Raw genomic sequence first — 22,509 nt, 5'->3', positions numbered from 1 at the left:
CTGCAAATGTTTATGTGTGAGAAGATAATTTTTTCCCCTCAACAGTCTCTGCAAGTAGAAAGCCAGCAGAGCAAGGAAAAGGTGAGGCAAGAACCATGCTGGTTTGTTATTTGCAGGGGACATATTTACAGAGGGGTATATTCAAATTAATAATTATTTAATAAAAATATTTGTACCCCGCCCATCGGACTGGGTTGCCCCAGCCACTCTGGGTAGCTGATGTGATTCACCTGTAGTATGAAGTGGTACAATCCATTCTCACACACACACCCCCACGTTCTGCTGAGTAGGTAGGCCCAATCTGCCTGGTTTGGGATCTCACACTGCTCCCCCAGAAATCTGTGAAATGCAGATTGAAAGGAATAAAGGAAAAGTTCCGTGCAACGGCCTTGGATTTGCTGGATTCAGATCTCAGCTTAGTTACAGTGGTTTAATAGCATCTCTCTTCACTCACTTCATTTCCGAAAGGGTTTCAAAAGCTAGAACTGGATCAGCAGTTAATCTGCTGCAAGGACCAACAGGGTTCTTGTGAAGTCAAGATCGTCCGTAAATCCTAACATGAAGTGTATTTAATCAAGGACTTATATGTCAGTTTGTGTACAGCAAATGACCCCCCCCCAAATTTTAAGTTGGTCAAGACAGTGGTGGAACCTGTGCCTTTCTGCTAGCATGTGAACAGACAAGTGCTATACAGAGATTTATATGGCACAGTCTTGTGCATATTTACTCAGCCACCCCATTAAGTTTAATGTGATTTATTTCAGGGAAGTTTGACTGGCGCCTTCATTATATACCTTTAGGAGCCAGGCAAAAACATTCCTTTTTAATCAGGCCTTTGGTTGACCTGATGGACACCCCATACCCTTTTAAAGTGTGGCTCTTTTTGGGGGGGGGAGGTACTATTGGGTTATTGTGTTATTTTGATTTTATATATTGTGATCTTTTCAGTGAAACCTCCAGGTATAGGGTGGTATATAAATTCAATAAATAAAAATATAAATAATAAAATTATTCTCAGATACATATGTAGAGTCTCAGCCAGCATGACCAATCCAACAACACAACGGCCACAGGTTCCCCATCTCTCTCCTCTGGATACATCGGATTCTGAATAAATAAAGGTACTGTTTAGTTTTTATATCTGCCTTGTATGCAGAGTAGTATGCAGGTCTTCAGTTAAAACAGACGTATGAGACAAGTGCAGCGTATTTTTTTTACAACTCGGCTGGATCATGGTTAGACTCTTGACAGTGGCCTCTTTTAGATATAGAAATAAAATTCCCAGCCACTCTTATGCAAGATATTTTAATTTTGTGAATAGAACTGCTGCTCACTTACTGAATATTTCAGTTTCCTATTAAATATCCTCCTCTCGCCTTGCAACTTTGACATGTCCTGTTGAGCGCGTTGTTTACCTGACTGCATTCCAGCAGTAGTTATGTACGACATTTGAGCACGCTGTTTTTTTATCAAGTACAGTGGTACCTCAGTTTAAGAACAGTCCGGTTTATGAACGATTCGGTTTACAAACTCTGCAAAACCGGAAGTAGTGTCCCGGTTTGCGAACCTTTACCTCGGTCTAAGAACGGAATCTGAACAGTGGAAGGGCACCGGAGGCGGGAGGCATCATTAGGGAAAGCGCACTTCGGTTGAAGAATGGTTTCGGTTTAAGAACGGACTTTTGGAACGGATTAATTTTGTAAACTGAGGTACCACTGTACATGCAGAAATCTGTAGTGGGTGCTTTTACTTTCTGTTTGAAGTTGTACAAAGCACAGGATCTAAAATACCTCCCACTCCAGAGTTGGCTCATTTATGCTACTAGAAGACCAGGGTTTTTCCCCACCCCTCAGTGCTTATTCTTGTATAACCTCACTGAATAATGACTCTCACTTGGGGCAAAGAAGAGGGAAGAGCAGCTCTGAGCTAAACCGTGGGAACAGCTTGGAAGTAAAATACACCTACTGCTTTGTTCATGTGAATGCTCCTAAGAGTAATATGAGCAAGTGCCTGGCATGGGATTGAACTTGAAACAGAAGGTTTAATCTTGCTCTAAACCAGGCATAGGCAAACTCAGCCTGCCAGATTTTTTGGGACTACAACTCCCATCATCCCTAGCTAACAGGACCAGCAGTCAGGGATGATGGGAATTCTAGTCCAAAAGCAGCTGGAGACCCAACGTTAGGAAACACTGATTTAAAGCAAGATGGGTCTTTTCGGTTTGTACAATTGTAAGTCTAATTCACTTGAATGTTTAGTTACACAAGGTGGGGGGGAACTGGTTATGCTAACTGTCGCTCAGGAAACATCCATCACATCATCATAACTTGTATTTGTGCATAATACCTGTGCCAGATTAAGATTTCACATACTGGTTATCTAATGGTCAAGTTTCTGTTAATATGTCTGTCTTGAATACAGTCAAATCCTTATTTTTACTTATGAGGAAAGTAGTACATCTTTGTGGTTCTGACTGGTGTAACTTTTTATTTATTTAAAAAAATACCTTTTAACTCTGATCCAGGGCCAAATAGGAGCTTAAGACTCATAGCAACTGTAAAATATACTTAAATAAATCTGTTATTAATATACAGAAATGTTTGCTGAGTTTATACTTAAAAGAAAGCTGCTTGCTCAAGCCATCACTAGGTGAACTTTGAGGTTACACAGATAGAAGCCGAGGGCATCGTCACTGGGTACCCAAATTGGCAATTACTTGCTACCAGAGATTTTCTCTTGGAAATGAGCCACAAGAGGGGCCAAACTCCCCAATAGACTTTCTCTTGCAGTTTGTGGGTCTCTCGGAGAGTGCTTTTCATGTGATATTCATGTGCCAGAAGGGTATCTCGGGCGGGGGGGGGAGAGTAAGAATTGGTGCTTGGTGAGATTTGGGTTTTGTTCTATTGTAATTTTTTTTTTGTATGCCAACTTTCCCAAAGCACCTGAGTATATACTCCCCTTCTGCAAATGATCTGAAGACCAGGTCAAGGCCTCTCCCGAAGAATTATTTTTTTGTCCTCTCCCACCCTCAGTGCCAGCAAAGGGAAAACGAGCTACACACCATATAACTTAAAATTTGGGCACCAAAGATTTCTTGGGATGGGCTCTACGGTTGCTACTCATTCAATCCAGCTTCATACCACCACATTCACACGAAACCTCAGCAGTGTCCAATCTATTCAAGGAAGCAAAAGTCACCAGTGAGATCTGGATTGTTTTATTTTTTATTTTGTACATCATATACAGTTTATAATAAAGTTAATATCAATTGCATACAGTTTTTGCTTCAGTCTGGTTTGAAATTTTCTGCATATAAACACATGAATCCTGCCTAACAAAACAGTCACCAGTTTTTGTTCTCCGCTAATCGTCTTCATTTTGGAAAGGTGAAAGAGTTCAAGTGGGACAGTGTGTTACTTAATCCAAGTGTGAAGCCATCCCCAGGAGAGAGGGGGAAGTGGGGTGTCGCTCTAAAAGAGATCATGCAACAAACGTTTTAACGGGGGAAGGCTAGATCCTCACACGGAGGCAAAATAGAGTATGTTGAATATTTCTAGCTAAATGGCCTCAGCTCCAAATGGCTTCAGCACTGGTTTTACCTGTCCTTTTCTCAGGCGGAAGTTCCAAAAAGGATGCAGTGCATGCAAGGAAATATAAGGCAGTGCACAGAAATAAAAAGTGTGTGTGTCTTTTGGGGTGGAGGAAAACAGAATTAGAAACGTCGAGGCAAAATGGCGAGCTTTCCTAGAAAACTTCGCCCTTGAGCGCAGTGGCTCACAAGCAAGGTGGAAGCCGCCCCAGGTCTCTCTACTTGGAAAAGGTCCCCTGGTTTTTCCTCGCTTCCCACTGAGGCTTAAGTGCACATTACAAAACAAAGCCAGCGCAGCAGGGAGAAAAGCTCAAGCCCGCCTCCGAGCCAGTTCTGAATGCAATCCCCACCTGAAACCAGCTTGCTCTACTTTCAGGTCGCACACAGATAAAGATGGCGAGGCAGAGCCTACGGGGGCCATCAGCAACAAAACATTCTGGTAGCTCTTAAATGCAATGCGAATAAACTCAAAAATAAACTTAAGAATGAGATGCATAAGTTTAAAATGCCACGTTAGGTGTGGAGGATTTTCTGAAGCAGATCCTACAGTTCCTGCTTGCTCCTTTTAACATATAATCAAAAACCTATGAGGCCTCCTTAGTGGAATGGAAGCAGACCTTCAGGTAGTCAGAAACACACGATAAAAAGGCAAAACAAAAAAACAAAAACCCTGCAGTAGTTGGTTTGAAATTGGCACTCACCAGCTTCACAATCAAAGTCCGGTCCCAGAAACTTCTGCCTATTGTTAGCTTTTAGATCGCAAAAGGATTCAAAATGCCTGGAGACATGAAGGAAGTGACTTCCCAGGAAAGCTTTAAGAAGATGTCCATCTGCAGCTGGCTAGGCAGCCCGTTCACTGAAAAAATATCAACGTCCCTGGAAGCCTCATTGTCTGTCTCTAGGCAAAGGGATCTCAATCAGCCAAGAATCTAAGGTGGGGAGGGGAATACTTCAGAGGATGCTTCAGTCCTACTTTTCCCAGGTGTCCAGTAGCATCAGGCTACCGAAGGTCAACACCCTGCTTGTATAATTTGCTTCAGCGTAAGACAATTATGAAGAGCAATTTTGTGGCTTCGTATCCTTTCCTGCCAATTTTTGAACACAACTGTCCTATTTTTTTGTGATTAACATTCCAAGTATACGCAAGTCAAAACACCCACTTGATTCGACTTTGGGATGTGTATACTCTGCCAATGAAATACATGCCCATCAATGAAAACTACATCATGCAGGCCTAAACCAGAGAGACGGCGTTCCCAAGACCATGTGTTAACACGAAAAGATCCTCATGTAACCCGAGACACCTAGATCCCGCTCCCCAGTTCTGGTGCTGACTTCCTTGCTGTCTCCTCCCTTCAGCCTAGCTGGCAATATGTGCTTCCTGCTATCAACTGCACCTCTGCCAAGAGAGATTCTCCTCCCAAGTACTTCAGTAGGAGGCTGGGGTTGGGAACCAGGGATCAAAGTAAAACCTACTGTTAAGCCTTCATCTGCCAGGAGGTGACCCGCTTCTAAAGTAGCAGGCAACTCGCAAGGCCTGAGGACACCTCTTAAGGTGGACCAGTAAATTAAAATATCACTGATCGAAAACGGGTCACAGTAGGGCAGGGAGTAGGGCAGGGAAGGGACAAACACCTACTTAAGATGGCTTGCCACTGCGAAGAAAAGGAATGAGCCAACTGCTGCAAACAAGGAGGTATTATGAACACAGTTACTTGGTGTGGCCAAAATTCACAGTAATTACCACATGGATAAGAGTTTTTTTTTCTTTGTTTTTTTAAGACAGCCAACAATTCCAGGGTGGCTGATTGTTACTATTTCAACTGCAAATTATCATCTTGTGAAACAGCCCATCGGGTAGGTTCACAGCTCAGCTCTGAGCAAAATCTGAGGTTCCACGAGTACAAAGATGTATGCAGAATATTTTGAACTCAGCTCTCGGCACAAAAGATTTGTGCCTGGAGACGACAAGCACCTTTACAGCATGCTACAAGGGCTGCCCAGCAGAAACTCCGCAGTCCTCTTTACCCCAAAAGCCCCACACCCCAAAAATGCTTACTGATTTTTGTCTTCTTCAAGGCTGTACATATTGTCGGTCAATTCTGAAAAATCATTTCCGAGGGGGGGAAATGTGGTTTTGAAGATCCCATACATTGGTTAAGGAACAGGTTCCGACGCTTAGGGTGGTTTTGCATGTGGCATGTATGAACCGTGATCCTTGACATCGAGTGATGATTTGCATGTGCGAAATGGCCACTGCAGATCCAAAACCACACACACATGCACACATACAGAGATCTTTCATGACACCTGGCATTCACCATACGCTTTTCAATGGAGTCAGGTTTACAGCTGCGCTACGGGGGTCGTCACCAAACGACAAACACCTATGTGTGAAATCAGCCCTTACCATTTCCTTGAAGTCCTCAAGAAATTGGAAACAGAGAAGCTCCCCTCCCCTCCCCCCCAAATTAAAGACTCTTTGGAGGTATAACAGCAGGTGCTGAAAAGTGAGGGTGGGGGCATCTCCCTATTCCAAAGATGAATATCACTGATAGTAGTGGCATGAACTTCCCTATTTGCCTGTGTTCCTTAAGTGTGTGAATACCTTTGTTTATATGGTCTGGTGTGGCTACAGCCAGGATGATGGAACCGAAGCATGAAAACCCCTCATCATTAGGTTCTTCTTACTTACATAAATATGAAGGCATGTTATGTCCTTAAGAAAAGTCTCAGGCCTGTCTCAGAAGGTGAGGAATTCCACCAGTTCAATCCCAGCAGCTTTGGGTGTCTGAAATTACTTATCATGGAGGAATCATTTTTTTAATTATTATTTCTCTCTCTCTCGTTTTTTTAATAAAGTTAACAATAAAACAAACAACAAAAAAGTATATTCCTTCACTGCCCCTCCCCCTTCTCTCTTCAAGCGCTGGTTTTCTCGTTAACACTCTAAAGCACACACAAAAAAACTGAGGTCTCCAACAGAGAAAACGCCACGGCCCTAAGAAACGTCGAGATGTGATGAAGGGAGAACATAACTCAAGGTTAAAAGAAGCAGGTCTGGCAAAGTAGGTGTGTCTCGGTAGAGATGGGACTCTTCTGCAGCTTAGCCAAACTGGAAAAAGAAATTCCCTGGTCCAGAAGCTAAAAGACACAGAGACACGGATTTAGAATTGGCATCCCTCTGGGGCACAATCCTGCTCCCTCCCTACAAGAAGCTGAGCGACAGCACAGCTCTGGATACTCAAGAGCTTAGAAGGATGGGCACCACAGTCTACGGACAAAACAAAAAGTCTCTTAGGTTCATACAGATAGTCAGTACTTTGCAGGGGGGGATTTAAGTGTGTACTGGACTTTAGGTTTGCACATTTAAAGCGGATTAAAGCACTCTGGTGCTCTCTTAACTCTCCCCCTTGCCCCAACTTTTTGCAGTTTGAAAAGTGAAGGGAAATGCACTGAGAAACAGGGGATGACCTAATGATTAATGGGAAGACACGTAAACACCTCAAATCAAAATGAATGCTCAATAGACATAGTCTAATCACCGCATAAACTTTGTGCCAGCAAATACTACAAATGCTTCACAAGCATTTAAGGAGCGCTTAAAAGGTTAAGGCAACAAGATAAATGATGGGCTGAATGAAAGGGAAGGAGCCACAGCTGAACTCCAGGCCACATGCCTTGGGCTTGGAGATTTCTGAAATATTAAGTGATATATTTTTTAAAACAAACAAACAAGGGAGCCTAAATCTTGATTCCACCCATGATTTGGGAGAACTGTGTGGTTTAAGGAATACAACTGAAATACGTTTCTGTTACCCACAGAGTTGGCCCTAAACCAGTCCACATGAACTTAATGGATTTCTCAAATTCCCAGGGACCTGGAGATGTAGATTCAAGAGGCGGGGCCAGAGTTGAAGCCTACAGCCTCTCTCTGCACAAACTCAGGACTCCCTCTGTTTAACTGATGGCACTTACCTTCAAAACTGAAGCCTCCTGGCCCTCCAAAGAACGCCTTGAAGATATTATTAGCATCAAAATCTATTTAGGGAAGGTGGAGATGGAAAAAGGAAAATAAAAGTAAGAGCAGGTGAGAAAAAGATCCTGGTGAGCATCTTACGTGCGCACAACTAGTGTATAAAAATATGTTCATAGCGTGGTTCCCTTCCCTCTGTGTGGCAGTTTTTTGAGAATTTTTTCTCTTGTCCAAGCCTTTTACAAAAATTGCCAGGTGTCATTTGAGCCAGACCTGCTAGGCAGAAGGGACCAACAGATCCTATGCTCAGACTCAAAAATTACTGATGCTTTCGGAAAAACACACACTACAACTATTGCAAAGGTTTTGGTAATATTGTCCCGTCCCATCCCAGAGATTCCCTTGTGGAAAAAGAAGCCAAGGGGGATGGACTCCTGGGCTCAGCACTCACCTCCCATATTCATGCCGTCCTCCTCCAGATCCTGCCCACTGTCGTAGCGGGCCTTCTTCTTCGGATCAGAGAGGATGGTGAAGGCTTCACCGACCTCTTTGAACTTCTTTTCTTCCTCTTTCTGGATCTCAGCACTTGCACCACTATGCCGATCTGTCAAAGGTTGGGAGAGAAGGAAAGATCTCAGCTGCGTTGAGAAATGAGTGATACATCCCAGGAGCCCATATTCTGTGCTAATAATAGATGACGTTCTCTGTCCAGGCAAACCAAATTCTATAGACAAGAGAAGCCCATTTTCTGTCCCTTTGTTACATACGCAACTGAAGCAGATTTGCGTGATTTATCATTTATTCTGCCACATGTTTGTCACAAGAAAGTATCCTAGTTTTTCCTGTCACATAAAGGGACAAGGAGACATTCAAGGCACTGAAGCCTGCAAGACATGAATGCCACAAACCTATTCATGTAATATATGGGCCAATGAAGCGCACTTTGAGTAAATAAGAGCCAGAAAAGGGGCAACGCAAAATCGCAGCTGAAAGCGGTTGGAACTCACAAAATAAGGCAAAAGTAGTTCTTGGTGCATATTTAGAAGTAAATAAGCTTAGGTCAGACCTTTAAATAAAGAATTGATGGGCATACAAAGAGTTTTAGGAACGCAGTCAGTTAAAGAAGGGGGAAGACCCAAAAGGGGGACATGAGGTATTGTGTTGTATGGGAAATGAGGCAGTCTTTCTCTTCTCCGCTGCCTGTGCATTAACAAGTGTGCCACTCTTCTCCCTGGATTTAATTCTTAAGAATTTCTTATATTTCTAGCCTGCCCTTCTTCAGCGGAGCTCAAAAAGAGCTTTGCAATTTCTGCCCTGCATGAGCTACTGATCTGATCCAGCAGGGCTTCGTATGTTGTTAATCCAGACACATCCTTACTCGTCCTCTTTTTTTCTTTAATAAGAAGTCTTCTTGATTTTCAGTGTACAAACACAATTACGAAGAGTCCCGCCCCATCCCAACATACCCACTCCCCCCCCCCCACACAGGTCAGTCTATTAAGTTTTGCCAAAGTCCCATTGCTCCCTCTCTCTTAGGATGTTATGCCTGCCAAGCGCAACGTGCTGCAAGCATCTGGTGTGGAAGCTTAATTTTGCAAGGCACACTTCGGCTCCCTTCATAGTATGCCAGCTCCCACGGTCTGGGAACCAGCGGGTTCTGAATGAGGATGCTGAGAGGATCTCTCTGTACCTGGGTGATGCATCAGGGCGCGCTTCCGATATGCCTTTTTGATCTCGTCTTCAGACGCGTTCTTATCCACGCCCAGGATCTTGTAATAGTCTTTTCTCTTGCTTTTCTTCAGCTCCACCTGCGCGTTCTTAAGGAGTTGTTTGTGTTCTAGAAGATAGTACAGAGAAGGGGAAGTCTCAAAAAGCAGCCCTAACCCACCCCAAACACCAGGTTTATAAATGAGAGTTTGCATGCATGGGATGTTCCCCTCTTTGATACAATTTCCTTTGCAAATCACAACACATACAGTTGAAGAAGTCAAGAGTCAGAGGCAAGTCAGGAAAACGGGGGATGGAATTGTGTGTGGACGCTTATCAGGGTGGGCGTACTGGGAATCCACACATGCCTACTAGTCTAAGAAGGAAGAGGGAGAATTAAATGAAACATCAATACTCTTGGCCTGGCAGGAAACCCTCCAAGACCCATTTAAACCAAATAGTCCACCAAGTCATGGGATTTCTCTACCAGTTTAGGAAGGTCAGAGATTTGAATTTTGAGTACCCTTGCATTTCGTACCCGCAAGAGATCACGGCGAAGGATGCCAGCTTTCAAGATCTTCTGAAAATGGCATGCTGTATTTTTACCTTTTGTTTTCTCTGTCTGGTAAACCTTTTCATAATCCCTCACAGCGTCTTCGTATTGCTCTGTGTCCATGTAACTATAAGCAAGGGAAGCACATTTAGTGATATCTTAATGGCAACAGCTTAAGAACAAGGCAAATGAGTCACTCGCCAACCTGTGCCCTGGGGTTTAGGAAACTATTCCTTCCCAGCCCCAAATTTAGAGCTGAAGGAAGCATTCCAAAGTCACCCACTGCCCCTGGCAAGGCAACTCTGATGTGAATAGGAACCAGGAATAAAAAGCCAGCACAAAAAGCCAATGTAGTATTGTGGTATAGTTGATAAAAGCAGCTGATCAGAACTGAGAACCCCACACTAAATAGACAGTCAGCCTTGAACCGCACAGATTCCTGTCTGCTGTTATGTCTCAGCCTACCCTACTTCCCAGGGAAGGCAGAGAAGCATGTACCCAGGTCCTAATCTTCTTGGAGGAAGAAGTGGGATTAAAAAAAACAACAACGGTGATCTTGAAAGTGAGACCGCAAGTGCTTATACAAGTCAATAAACAACAACGTATTATTACAGTGGTACCTCGGGTTAAGAACTTAATTTGTTCTGGAGGTCCGTTCTTAACCTGAAACTGTTCTTAACCTGAGGTACCACTTTAGCTAATGGGGCTTCCTGCTGCCGCCACGCCACCAGAGCACGATTTCTGTTCTCATCCTGAAGCAAAGTTCTTAACCCGAGGTACTATTTCTGGGTTAGCGGAGTCTGTAACCTGAAGCGCCTGTAACCCGAGGTACCACTGTATTCATATGCCACCTATCTGACTACACCAACAACTACAAAACCACCACCACAATTTATTACTTGCATAAGTAAAGGTAAAGGACCCCAAGATGGTTAAGTCCAGTCAAAGGCGACTATGGGGTTTCGGCGCTCATCTCGCTTTGATGCCGAGGGAGCCGGCATTTGTCCACAGACAGCTTTCTGGGTCATGTGGCCATCATGACTAAACAGCTTCTGGTGCAACAGAACACCATGATGGAAGCCAGAGCACACGGAAATGCTGTTTACCTTCCCGCCACAGCCATACCTATTTATCTGCTTGCACTGGCGTGCTTTCAAACTGCTAGGTTGGCAGGAGCTGGGACAGAGCAATGGGCGCTCACCCCGTTGCGGGGATCCGAACCACCGACCTTCTAATCAGCAAGCTGAAGAGGCTCAGTGGTTTAGACCACAGCGCCACCTGCTCCCAATATCTGTATACAATTTATATATAGTTATTCGTATACCACCCATCTGACTGGGTTGCCCTAGAAACTCTGGGCAGCTTCCAACAAATTAAAACGTTAAGCACAGTAAAACATCAAACATTAAAAACTTCCAGATACAAGGCTAGGCTGCCTTCAGATGCCTTCAAAAAGTTGTATAGTTATTTATCTCCTTGACATCTGATATGAGGGCGTTCCACAGGGCGGGCGCCACTGCCGAGAAAGCCCTCGGAGCTGGACCTCAGTGTCTGGGCTGAATGATGGGGGTGGAGACACTCCCTCAGGTATATAAGACCAAGGCCATTTAGGGCATTAAAGGTCAGCACCAACACTTTGAATTCTGCTTGGAAACGTACTGGCCTTTGGACATTTCTCCACGTTCCTAGTCACATCAAGCTTGATTTACCTAATCCCGTGGTTCCCAACCACACACTCTACAGGGGGGCAATTCGAGAATGAGTTATTAACAGTTAATGGTCTTTTAGGCTTCCTCCATGTGAATAGTTCACTTTTTGAATAATAAGAATTATGTGTCACAGGGGAGGGGCATCAGGATTTTAGAGATGCTTAGGTGGGCCATGGCCAAAAAAAGTTTGGGAACCACTGACCTAATCCAATTGGCTATTGTTATCAAGGCAGTTGGAACCAAAAGTGTGATGCTTCCCTTTTACCTAATATGAACACCTGCCTTATGCAAAGACGTGATCACCAGTCCACCTCTCGTCCAGCACCATCTGGACAGCAATCCAGCACAGTTTCAGGGAGAGATGCTTCCTGGCTGTGTTTCACCTGATCTTTTAAAAATGGCGATATCAGGAATGAGAACTGGAACTGGGCATCACCAACTAGGCATGCCCAGTATTTAATATAAACAAGACACACTCACCACTGTGCTCTCCTCAGGTAGGCTTTGATGTATGTATCGTCCAGTTTGATGGCACTCGTGCAGTCTTCTATTGCTTCATCTAGCTTTCTAAGCTGCAAGACAAGCTGCAAGGTTAGGAAACGGACCCCTCTGCATTATTTTTCATTTTGGTCTCTAAAAGTGGAAGGCAGCAAACAGTTTTCCTCAACCTGGATCTGCTGTTTGCTTTTTTTTCATGCCAAGAAACAAAAATGTTTTTAAGCACTTTTGTTGCCCAGAAATATGACGGTACCACTCCTCGAAGGATAGAAAGCAAACTAGGGGGTAACAAAATAAAGATGCAAACCGTGATACGACCACACTGAATAGCCCAGAAACATTAGGCTGCTTGATAGATAGGGGATCAATCACTGAACGTGTAGATGAAGCGTGGGATGAAACAAAGGACCAAAAGTTATCCAGGAGGGGAGGCGGGGAGAAGGAGTGGCTGAGCTAGTTTCCATATAACATTTTGGCAATCCGCATTATGCTATTCATTTGCTTGGATGCATTTCCACAGGTGCCCACCCTGCAGATCCCTTCTTATGGGGGGAAGTGAACCACTCCATGTTAGTTTATGAGAAACACACCGGAGAGTTTTTAAACAATTTCAGAATGCAAGAAGCCCAGTACCGGAGAGCTTCCTCAACTTATCAGTGGATTGAAAGGTTCTCCAAGAATCACAGTGAACAGTTTCCTCAAGGAACAACTAGGTTAACACTATGTCAGGGAACTGCCATCGGAAGGAAGGGAAGTGAAAGGGCTCACACAGGTTGGGAGAGACTCAGCAGCTGAAGAGGGAACCAGTAGGGGGAGAGGAGCTGAGCTGAGGGAAAGGGAGCTGGAGGGATGGCTCAGAGACACTTCCAGCGAAAACAGTGGGGAGGTTTCAGGACCTCCTGTAGGGACACCCACTCCTCGCCGGAAACTGTCACGCAGAGAGTCCAGAAGACGTGTTTCCGTTAAGGAGCTTTTATGTTGGAAGCGATTCCGAAAGCAACCACTGTCGGAATCTGCCAGCGACTGACGGAGCCATGTTTAAGGGGCTCCGTTACAGACAGAGGTTTGCAAACTTGACCAAACTCTGAGGGACTAGGATTTTACACACAAGCAGCTCATCGTCCCATCACAGCATTCCGACAGTCTTCGTGAGCAGCTTGTGCAGGAGAAGGCATCATGAGCAACCCAGCCGGAACCGGAGAAGCAGGAGCTGGAGCGGGTCCAAGCCTGGAAGAAAGGTACCGGGTGTTGGAGGTCCAGCTAGCGCTGCAGACGGCGAGGCTTGAGGAGAGGAGGGCTCAGGATGCAGACAAAAAGGGGAAAGACACCCAGCTCGTCAGAAAGGTACCAGGATTGGTGCAGAAGTTTGGGGGGGAGCCCAAAGACTATCATGGCTTTCGGACAGAGATGCAATATGCCCTCAATCTGCAGTTTGATGAATTCCCTGACGAGGAATCACGAGTGGCTTTCGTGATTGGGCATCTTGAAAAGGGGGCGAGAGACTGGGTTAGACCCCTGATGGCAGCGAATAGTGACGTCCTAAAGGACACGATGAAGTTCTTTCGCGCCATGGATCTGATGTTTTCCAGCGATATTGAACAGGGAGTGGTCCGCAGACAGTTAATGGCTTGCAAACAGGGGAGCCGATCTGTCCGTGAGTACTGGACTGAGTTCACCATGTTGATCCATAAATTGGGGTGGGATCTATCGGCGGAACCCATTCAAATGCTCTTTGAAGAAAGGCTTTCTTCGGCTGTGAAAGACGAACTTTCCCGGGCGCCCAGGGCGGAGTCTATGGACCAGCTGACCAAATCAGCGCTGACCATAGGAGCGCGCCAGGAGGCGAGAGCATTGGAGAGGCGGGAAGGGAAGGGGGAACGTTGGAAGGAGTTCCGCATTCCAGACATTCCAGAGCCAACTTTCCCGCCGGCAGAGCCGATGGAAATCGGAACAGCGCGCGCGCGCGCAGTTTCAAAGCCCAGTGAGGGGGGAAAGAAGGAGGGAAAAGGCGCCCGGAAATGCTATCTCTGCCAACAGCCAGGTCACTTTGCCAGAGTCTGCCCCCAGAGGAAGGAATGGCAAGGGATGGTAGGAGCTGTGGAGGGAAGAGAGGAAGAAATACCGAAGCAAGTAAAAGCCAACGCCTGGCTGCCACCGTCGGGGCACAGCAGCCAGGCCAAAGAGCAGTGAAAGTGCCCACGCCAGAACCTCCTAAACCCGCCCTAGTGATAGAAGTGGCGCTAGAGCTGCCAAACGGACACCCTCTAAAGATAAAGGCGCTGTTGGACTCAGGCAGCTCCTGCAATTTCATGAGCAAAGAGTTTGCAGCTGAACACCAGATACAGACGATCCCTTTAAGCAACCCCCTGCAGGTGACCACGATCGATGGCAGGGAGCTGTTGGGAGGAGAAGTCAGCTTGCAGACCGTCCCAATGATAATGAAGGTGGCAAGGCACACCGAACTGATAGCGTTTAATGTGGCCACCTTGGGAGGAGCTCCCATTATATTGGGGATGAGCTGGCTAGCGTTACATGATCCGCTGGTGGGCTGGCATCAGAGAGTGGTTTCTTTTGGTTCAGCACATTGCTTAGAACACTGCAAAGAGGGAAAGGGTTTGGCAGGGGCCCAAGCCACCCTAGCAGGGACTGAAGTAACGGAGAACGTGAAGGTACCACGACAATACGCAGATCTCCGCGACGTCTTCAGCGAAAGGGAAGCTGACCAACTACCCCCGCATAGACCCTTTGACTGTCAAATCAATTTACTCCCTGGGGCACAGCTCCCTGTAGGCAAGCTGTACGCCATGTCAGACAGAGAGATGCAGGAGCTAAGAGAGTTCATTGACAAGAACCTGAAGAGAGGGTTCATCAGAGAGTCCAGGGCGGTGGGGGGCAGCCCAGTGTTTTTTGTGGATAAAAAAAACACGAACAAGCCGAGGCTTGTGTGTGACTTCAGGGCCTTAAATGCAGTGTCAGAACCAGTGGCTTTCCCTATGCCCAGGATTGACGACATTTTGACAAGGGTCAGGAAGGGAAAGATTTTTACTAAACTGGACCTAAGGGGGGCGTACAACCTGATACGAATAAGGAAGGGGGATGAATGGAAAACCACCATGTTCACCCCTTTGGGGGCATTTGAATATTTAGTTATGCCCTTCGGCCTACAAGGAGGCTCCGCGTGCTTTCAATCGTTTATGAACCATGTCCTGGGGCCTTTGCTTTACAAGAATTGTGTGGCCTTCTTAGACGACGTGTTGGTGTATTCTGAGAATGAGGAGCAGCATGTGAGAGACGTCAGAGAAGTGTTGAGCAGGCTGCAAGCCAACCAGCTGTGGGTGAAACTGGAGAAGTGTCAGTTTCATACCAAGGAGGTGGAATTCCTGGGGTATCGCCTGTCAGACAAGGGATTGGCCATGGATCCCGGCAAGGTCCAGGCGGTGCTGGAATGGAAAACACCCAAAACAAGGAAGGATGTGCAGAGGTTCCTAGGATTTGGGAACTTCTATCGTAAGTTCATCCGAAACTTTGCCCACCTGACGGCGCCCATTACGGACTGTCTCAGCAGTAAGAAGAAGTTCGTTTGGACTGAGGAGGCGGAGCGAGCATTTGAGGAACTAAAAAGGGCCTTCGCCTCGGAACAACAACTCCTGCATGTGGATTTACAAAAACCGATGAGAGTGGAAACTGACGCATCAGACAGAGCTATTGGGGCGGTGCTTCTGCAGCCAGGGAAGGAGGAGTCAGAGTGGAGACCGTGTGCCTTTTTTTCGCGAAAGCTGAACAAATCCGAGAGGAACTACACGGTGTATGACCGAGAACTACTAGCCATTCATGAGGCGTTCCGGAGATGGAGGCACCTGCTAATTGGCGCACAACATAAGGTGCAAGTGTGCACTGACCACAAGAACCTAGAGTATTGGAGGACGGCACGAGTGCTCAACCAACGGCAAGTGAGATGGGCCCAGGAGTTCTCCAAATTTAACTTTGAGATTTGTTACGTGCCAGGCCCAGAGAACATTAGGGCGGACGCTCTCTCACGCAAACCTGAATATTTGGAGGGGGAGGGAGCACCCGAAGAGAGACATGTCATTCCAGAGGACCGCTGGGTGTGTGGGGCGGCATTGGTGGGACAAAGAGAACTGGTAGAGGAAACAGAGAATGATGAATACGCCCAGAATAAGCTCAGAGGTCTTAGGGGTGAGGGAGAGGAACCAGGGGGTTTCGAGGAAAGAAATGGAGCTTTGTATTACAAAGGGGCACTGTATATCCCTGAAGGAGACTTAAGGGGGAGGGTACTCAAGCAGTTGCACGACAGCCCCACGGCGGGGCATTTTGGACAACACAAAACCATGTGGTTGGTCACCAGGGAATTTTGGTGGCCTAAGGTGAGGGAAGATGTACGGGAGTATGTAAGAGGGTGTGAGCAATGCCAGCGAGCCAAAGGGGAGAGGCGGGCACCGGCGGGGCTATTAGAACCCTTACCAACCCCAGAACGACCTTGGGAGGCAGTGTCGATAGATTTTATGACTGATCTGCCGAAGTCCAAGGGGAAAACAGCCATCATGGTGGTGGTAGACCTACTAACAAAGATGTGCCACTTTGTAGCCTGCTCGCATGCAGTCACGGCGGAAGAGACAGCGAAGTTATTTGTAGAACACATTTTTAGGTTGCACGGGGTGCCATTGAGGGTGGTCTCAGACCGAGGAAAACAATTTACTTCCAGATTCTGGAGGAAGCTCATGAGCTTACTGCAGGTGGAGGTCAACTTTTCGACTGCCCGGCACCCTGAAACCAACGGGCAGGCGGAAAGAGCAAACGGGGTCCTCCAGCAATACCTGAGGTGTTATGTCAATGACAGAGAGAATGACTGGGTAGAAAAGTTGGCGCTGGCGGAATTTGCCTACAACAATGCCGAGAATGTGTCCACAGGGATGAGCCCCTTCTTGGCTAATTATGGGTGTCATCCCAGGGCTTTCCCAGGGGGAGAAGGGGAGAGATGGGGTGTCCCGGCAGCCGAGCATTTTGTAGAAGAAATGGAAGCAATCCATCGTCAGCTCCAACTCAACTTAGAAAGGGCGAAGGAAGAATACAAGAGGCAGGCAGACAAGAACCGAAGGGAAGGTGAAACCATAAGGGTGGGAGATAGGGTGTGGCTGTCAACCCAAGGGTTGCCGTTCAAAGGAGGTTGTAAGAAATTAAGACCCAGGAGATTGGGTCCCTTTGAGGTCATTCAACAGGTCAACCCAGTGGCTTTCAGGCTCCGGTTACCCAACCACATGAAACTGCACCCAGTATTTCACAGGTCGTTACTGTCACCGTATGAGGGGGGACGAGAAGGGATGGCCACTCGGGGACCGGTCATAGAAGAAAGGGAATGCAGCAGCCATGTGGCAGAAATCCTCGACGCCAGATGGAAGGGGGATCAGGTGGAGTATTTGGTAGCGTGGGAAGGAGAACCGGAGTCAGAAAACACTTGGGTAATGGCAGAAGATATCAATGACGAGGTATTGATAGAAACGTTCCATCAAAGGTTCCCAAGGAAACCTCAGCCTGTGGAGAGGTTCCGGAGGGAATACTTTGGGACCACCGATGAGGAGGAGGAGTTGGAAGGATTCTCGGAATCGGAAGGGGAAGGGGAGATGGACTCTGAGGAGGAGGAGTACTTCGAGACCAGGAACCGCAACAGGTGGAGAGAAGTGTTCGGGACATCGGAAGATGAAGGAAGTTCATTCCGGGGTTTTGCCTCCTCACCGCCCGTAGAGGAGGGGGCGAGAGGGGATGAAGGGGGCCCTGGAGGGGAGGTGGATGTCAGGGAACTGCCATCGGAAGGAAGGGAAGTGAAAGGGCTCACACAGGTTGGGAGAGACTCAGCAGCTGAAGAGGGAACCAGTAGGGGGAGAGGAGCTGAGCTGAGGGAAAGGGAGCTGGAGGGATGGCTCAGAGACACTTCCAGCGAAAACAGTGGGGAGGTTTCAGGACCTCCTGTAGGGACACCCACTCCTCGCCGGAAACTGTCACGCAGAGAGTCCAGAAGACGTGTTTCCGTTAAGGAGCTTTTATGTTGGAAGCGATTCCGAAAGCAACCACTGTCGGAATCTGCCAGCGACTGACGGAGCCATGTTTAAGGGGCTCCGTTACAGACAGAGGTTTGCAAACTTGACCAAACTCTGAGGGACTAGGATTTTACACACAAGCAGCTCATCGTCCCATCACACACTAGGGTAACCCTAGTGGTTCACAGCATCACTCTTCGGTTCTTGTGCAATAACCTTCTTCCTGGTTTTGTTTAACTCTTTTATCGTCTGTTTTTTTGATGTGTGTTGGTAAAAAAAAACCAAAATCAACATGTTGTGCAGCTGCTTTAAACTTCTAAAGTCTCTCCCACCTCGTCTCAACAGCAGAGTCATCATCATAATGCAACCCCAACTGCCCCATTTGCAGTCAGGAACTGGCGATATCTGAGCCAAACCCAGCTTCCTCTAATAGGGCAGGGATGGTGATGGGACAGCCATCATCCGGCAACAAATTGTATAGTCATTGGGCACACTTTGAGCACCTGCCAAGTTGGCTAAGCATTAGATGCTTTCAGTTGCACTGTTTCACCACTTTGGCGTTTGCTGCCCTGGGCTCTCTTGGGAGGAAGTGAAGGATGGTGTGTGTGTGTGTGGGGGGGGGGGCATTTAACACAAACCACAGACACCCAGTAGCAAAGAAGAGGTGTGGAGAGAACAGCATTTGTTGGTAGGCTTTGCACAACTCTCTCTATCCTGCCCAAGTTGCTTTCCAACAAAGTTAGCTACTGACTAGATTGTTTAATCCTAGACCTCAGTTTCCCTTTTTTTGAAAATATATATATTAGTGCTTATAGAGAAAAACACAAAATTTAAGATCAAGTATCGTTTCCTTTCCCCCCCCAACTAAGACTTTGATCTAAATAAAATAAAATCATAAAGAGAAGGAATAAAGAGAGAGAAATAAAGAAAAATAAATAGAAAAGAGGTTAAAAGAGAGTCAGGGTTTGACTCCCGAAACAGTTCGAAAACCAAGGCGTGGCTTCCGATTGGTTGCAGGAGCTTCCTGCAGTCAAGTGGAAGTTGCATTGGACGTTCGGCTTCTGAAAAATGTTCGCAAACTGGAACGCTTACTTCCAGGTTTGTGGCGTTCGGAAGCCAAAACATACGAGTACCAAGGTGTTCGAGAACCAAGGTACGACTGTATCTGATAAAAAAAAGGAACCACCACCAAAGTTTATTATGTCTCCTTACCTTTGCATTAACCGTCCCGCGGTTACAGAAGAGTTTGGCATTTGTTTTCCTGTTGTTTGGGTCTATTGCAAGGGCCTCTGTGTAAAGGTCGAAGGCGAGCTTGTAGTTCCCTTCCTTGAAGGCCTTGTTGCCATCATCCTTCTTCGCTTTTAACGCTTTGGCGTTCTAGAAGAGAAGGCATTCATCAGGCACTGAAGAACTGGAGCAGCAAAAAAAACCCAAACCCGTCACCATCAGGCCTGTCACCTAACTCAAGAAACTGCGGTTGACTAACTGGCATAAATTTGCGAGCGAGAACTAGGCCTGGACTTGGAAATTTCAGGGAAAACATAAAAGAAGCCCAGGGCGGCAGGGGCAAAATGATTCATACTGTTTGGGAAAAGGTAGGGTTGGTGCTAACCATAGTTGCCATTAGGGTTGGATGATATAACAACATATCAACTTGCTTCAATAAAAACAACAAAAAAACTACTATCATAATAAATATCAATCAATCAATTTCTTTATTCGACCGATAGTCAGAATTAAAACATTACACAATAATTATAAACTATAACATCATAAGTTACATAAGGTACATAAGTAAGGTAGGGCCACAATACTAGACCTCTCACAGATAACCCACGTCAAAGCATTCAATTATACGTTTCCGACACTTGAGTGCCAGGAAAAGAAATTTAGCCACTGACAAGGTTGTTTTCCCAGAAGACTTATTTAGCAGATATGCTGTCTGCTTTCCTCTTTGTCGGGAACTGAGCTGGGGTAAGTATGGAGTTATAAGATACTGTCTTAAATCGTTGTAGAAGGGACAGCTCAATAAAATGTGCTCTGTGGATTCTACCTCACCCAATGCACAGTGGCATAATCTCTGGTCATATGGGACTCCTCCATATCTTCCCTTCAGGACCGCCGAGTCAAGAACATTCAGCCTAGCCGCAGTAAATAGTCTGCGGTATTCCACGTAGTGGATATCCGCCAGGTAGCGAGCTGGAGCAGCCCGATACAACTGCTCCCCCAGAAACAACCCAGGTTTCACACGGGCTATGTCCTCCTGTCTGGCAATATCCCTTAATCTTTGCGCGATCACCGCCTTTGCGTGGCTATACGTCATGGACTCTATATAAAGGGAGGACAACCCACACTTCTGCACTTCCTCCACTATCTCCCCTTCCCATGGAGATTTAAAGTTATCCCTCAGAATCAAGGGGGCCAAACCCACCGGTCTGAAACAGAGCTTGAGCCATAGCCATAACTTCGCTTTCAGGGCCACATACCTAAAGGCTTGACAACCGGTTTCCAGTCTCATAATCGCACCTGCCACAGAGGGGGGGATCCTGAGTATGGCCCTGAGGAATTGGGTTTGGATAGATTCCAATTTTTCAAAATCCCTACGTGAGCCCAAGGCAATGCCCACCAGCAGAAGAGGGAGGACTTTCATTTTAAAGAGACGTAAGGCAACATTGACAGTTTGTGCCTGTTTCTTGGAGTACAGGGTTCTAATCATCAGGGCTGCTTTGGATGCGTTCGAGGCTATGTATTCTCTGTGCGCCAGGAAGGACCTATTTGATCTTACAACCTGACCCAGGTACTTGAAGCAACTGACCTGCTCTAAAGGAATACCATTAATTGACCATAAATTAGGTTTCGGTCGAGCCGCAAAGACCATTATTTTGGTCTTGGCATAATTTAATTGGAGCTCGTGTTGGGTCTCATATTCATGAAGAGCTCGAAGCATCCTCCTTAATCCGATGGGGGAGGTAGCTAATAGGGCGGCATCGTCCGCATACAGTAGGACATTCAAGGCTCGTCCTGCCAGTTTTGGTGGATGGAAATCAGCATTTGCCATATGCACCACTAGCGAATTAATATAGAAGTTAAACAGAGCAGGGGCAAGCAAACAGCATAATAAATATGTCATCATTTGAAAGGTAATCATGTGGCATAAATGAAGGTACCATGTGGACTTTATATTTCACACACACGATAAAATACTGATTTTGACTGTTCTGAAACAGCAATGTATCAATACACTTGAGATTTGTGCATCCCCTAATTTGTGTCGATAATCTGTTTAGCTCCCAGTCTGTACTGTATTGTGTTTTTTTAAAAAAATAGTAATTGAGAGCTATCAACAGTCAAGGCTCCCCAACTGCACAACGACTGTGAGGCACCCTTTTAAACTGATCTGAAGATTTTAATCTACACTGTTTAACTGGCAAAACATTGCAGGCCTTTTAGTATGATGCCAGCAGCACAAAAACAATGTATATTAAACACACACTGACTTACTCTGTACTCTGGATCCACTTGCAATTACTTCATAGCTGGGATAGGACTGCCTGCTGACGTCATGTGCCCACAGAATTTGCATTCTTATCATCAGTTAAGTAGCCAAATCCATCATTTGCTACCCAAGGTATTTGTTCACGAGCATTACCATACTAGGGCCAGGACTAGATGTTTGCACAACAAAAGGGCATAATGTAATAATAGGTGCCAAGAAACTCAGCTTCTGACCATTTCCTGGTTTTGAATATGTGCTTGAAAGCATATGGAAAATACCTGCTGAAAACTCACAAAGCCAGAGGCATCCGATTAAGATTCTCAGGGTATGGAAGTCAGTGTCCCTGACAACACTCCAGGATTTGCAAACATAGAATTATGAAAGATAGTAAAATGTGCAGAATAAATTATGCACCATGAGCAAAAATATGCGAGTCTACTCAGCCTGCATAATTTATACAGCTTGCAGAATTCAACCTTTCTTGGTGCGGAACTGAAGTTGCCTAGCAGCACGTTTTGGTGTGAAATGCACACAGCCTTGGTGATCTTAAACCCTTCTTTGGATACCTCAGAAAGGTATCTTAAACCACTCTTGCTTGAGGCTGTAGTTGAGTGAGAAGACTGAAGGTGCCTGAGCCGGCCAAGTCCGGTCCCGTGGCCAAGAAGAGCTCCAAAAAGGCCATCACCAAAACGCAGAAGAAGGGCGACTAGAAAGGGGGGGGGGGACTTTTCTTTTTTCCTCTATGTAATTACCTAACAATCCCCCCCCCCAAGAAGAACCGTTGCAACAATTGACAACAAGTGAGATTATTATGAACTGTGTGGAATTGAATTATTAACCAAAGACTATGCTTTGTGGAAGATCTGGAAAGGAACGGAAGGCTTTTGGAATGACGCAGTTCTAAAAAGAGAATCGCCATGACAGGCAG

At 46.1% G+C, this 22,509-nt stretch overlaps 1 protein-coding gene across 1 annotated transcript in view; it reads right to left on the bottom strand.

The window, feature by feature from the left end:
- Positions 1 to 889: 889 nt before the first annotated feature.
- DNAJC7 (DnaJ heat shock protein family (Hsp40) member C7) overlaps positions 890 to 22,509 on the bottom strand; it is a 46,423-nt gene continuing 24,803 nt past the window's right edge. Inside the window, exons 8-14 of the mRNA XM_080976844.1 lie at positions 19,298 to 19,462; positions 12,015 to 12,106; positions 9,879 to 9,952; positions 9,256 to 9,402; positions 8,017 to 8,169; positions 7,568 to 7,630; positions 890 to 6,733 (exon numbers count right to left, since the gene is read on the bottom strand). Coding sequence (XP_080832970.1) covers positions 6,696 to 6,733; positions 7,568 to 7,630; positions 8,017 to 8,169; positions 9,256 to 9,402; positions 9,879 to 9,952; positions 12,015 to 12,106; positions 19,298 to 19,462 — 732 coding nt within the window. The 3' untranslated portion in view covers positions 890 to 6,695. The remainder of the gene's footprint in view (positions 6,734 to 7,567; positions 7,631 to 8,016; positions 8,170 to 9,255; positions 9,403 to 9,878; positions 9,953 to 12,014; positions 12,107 to 19,297; positions 19,463 to 22,509) is intronic.

This window comes from Podarcis pityusensis, assembly GCF_964106645.2.
Source record: "Podarcis pityusensis genome assembly, chromosome: 13".
Lineage (NCBI taxonomy): Eukaryota > Metazoa > Chordata > Lepidosauria > Squamata > Lacertidae > Podarcis > Podarcis pityusensis.
Note: the sequence above shows the minus strand (reverse complement) of the source record. Positions and strands in the feature narration are given on the sequence as shown.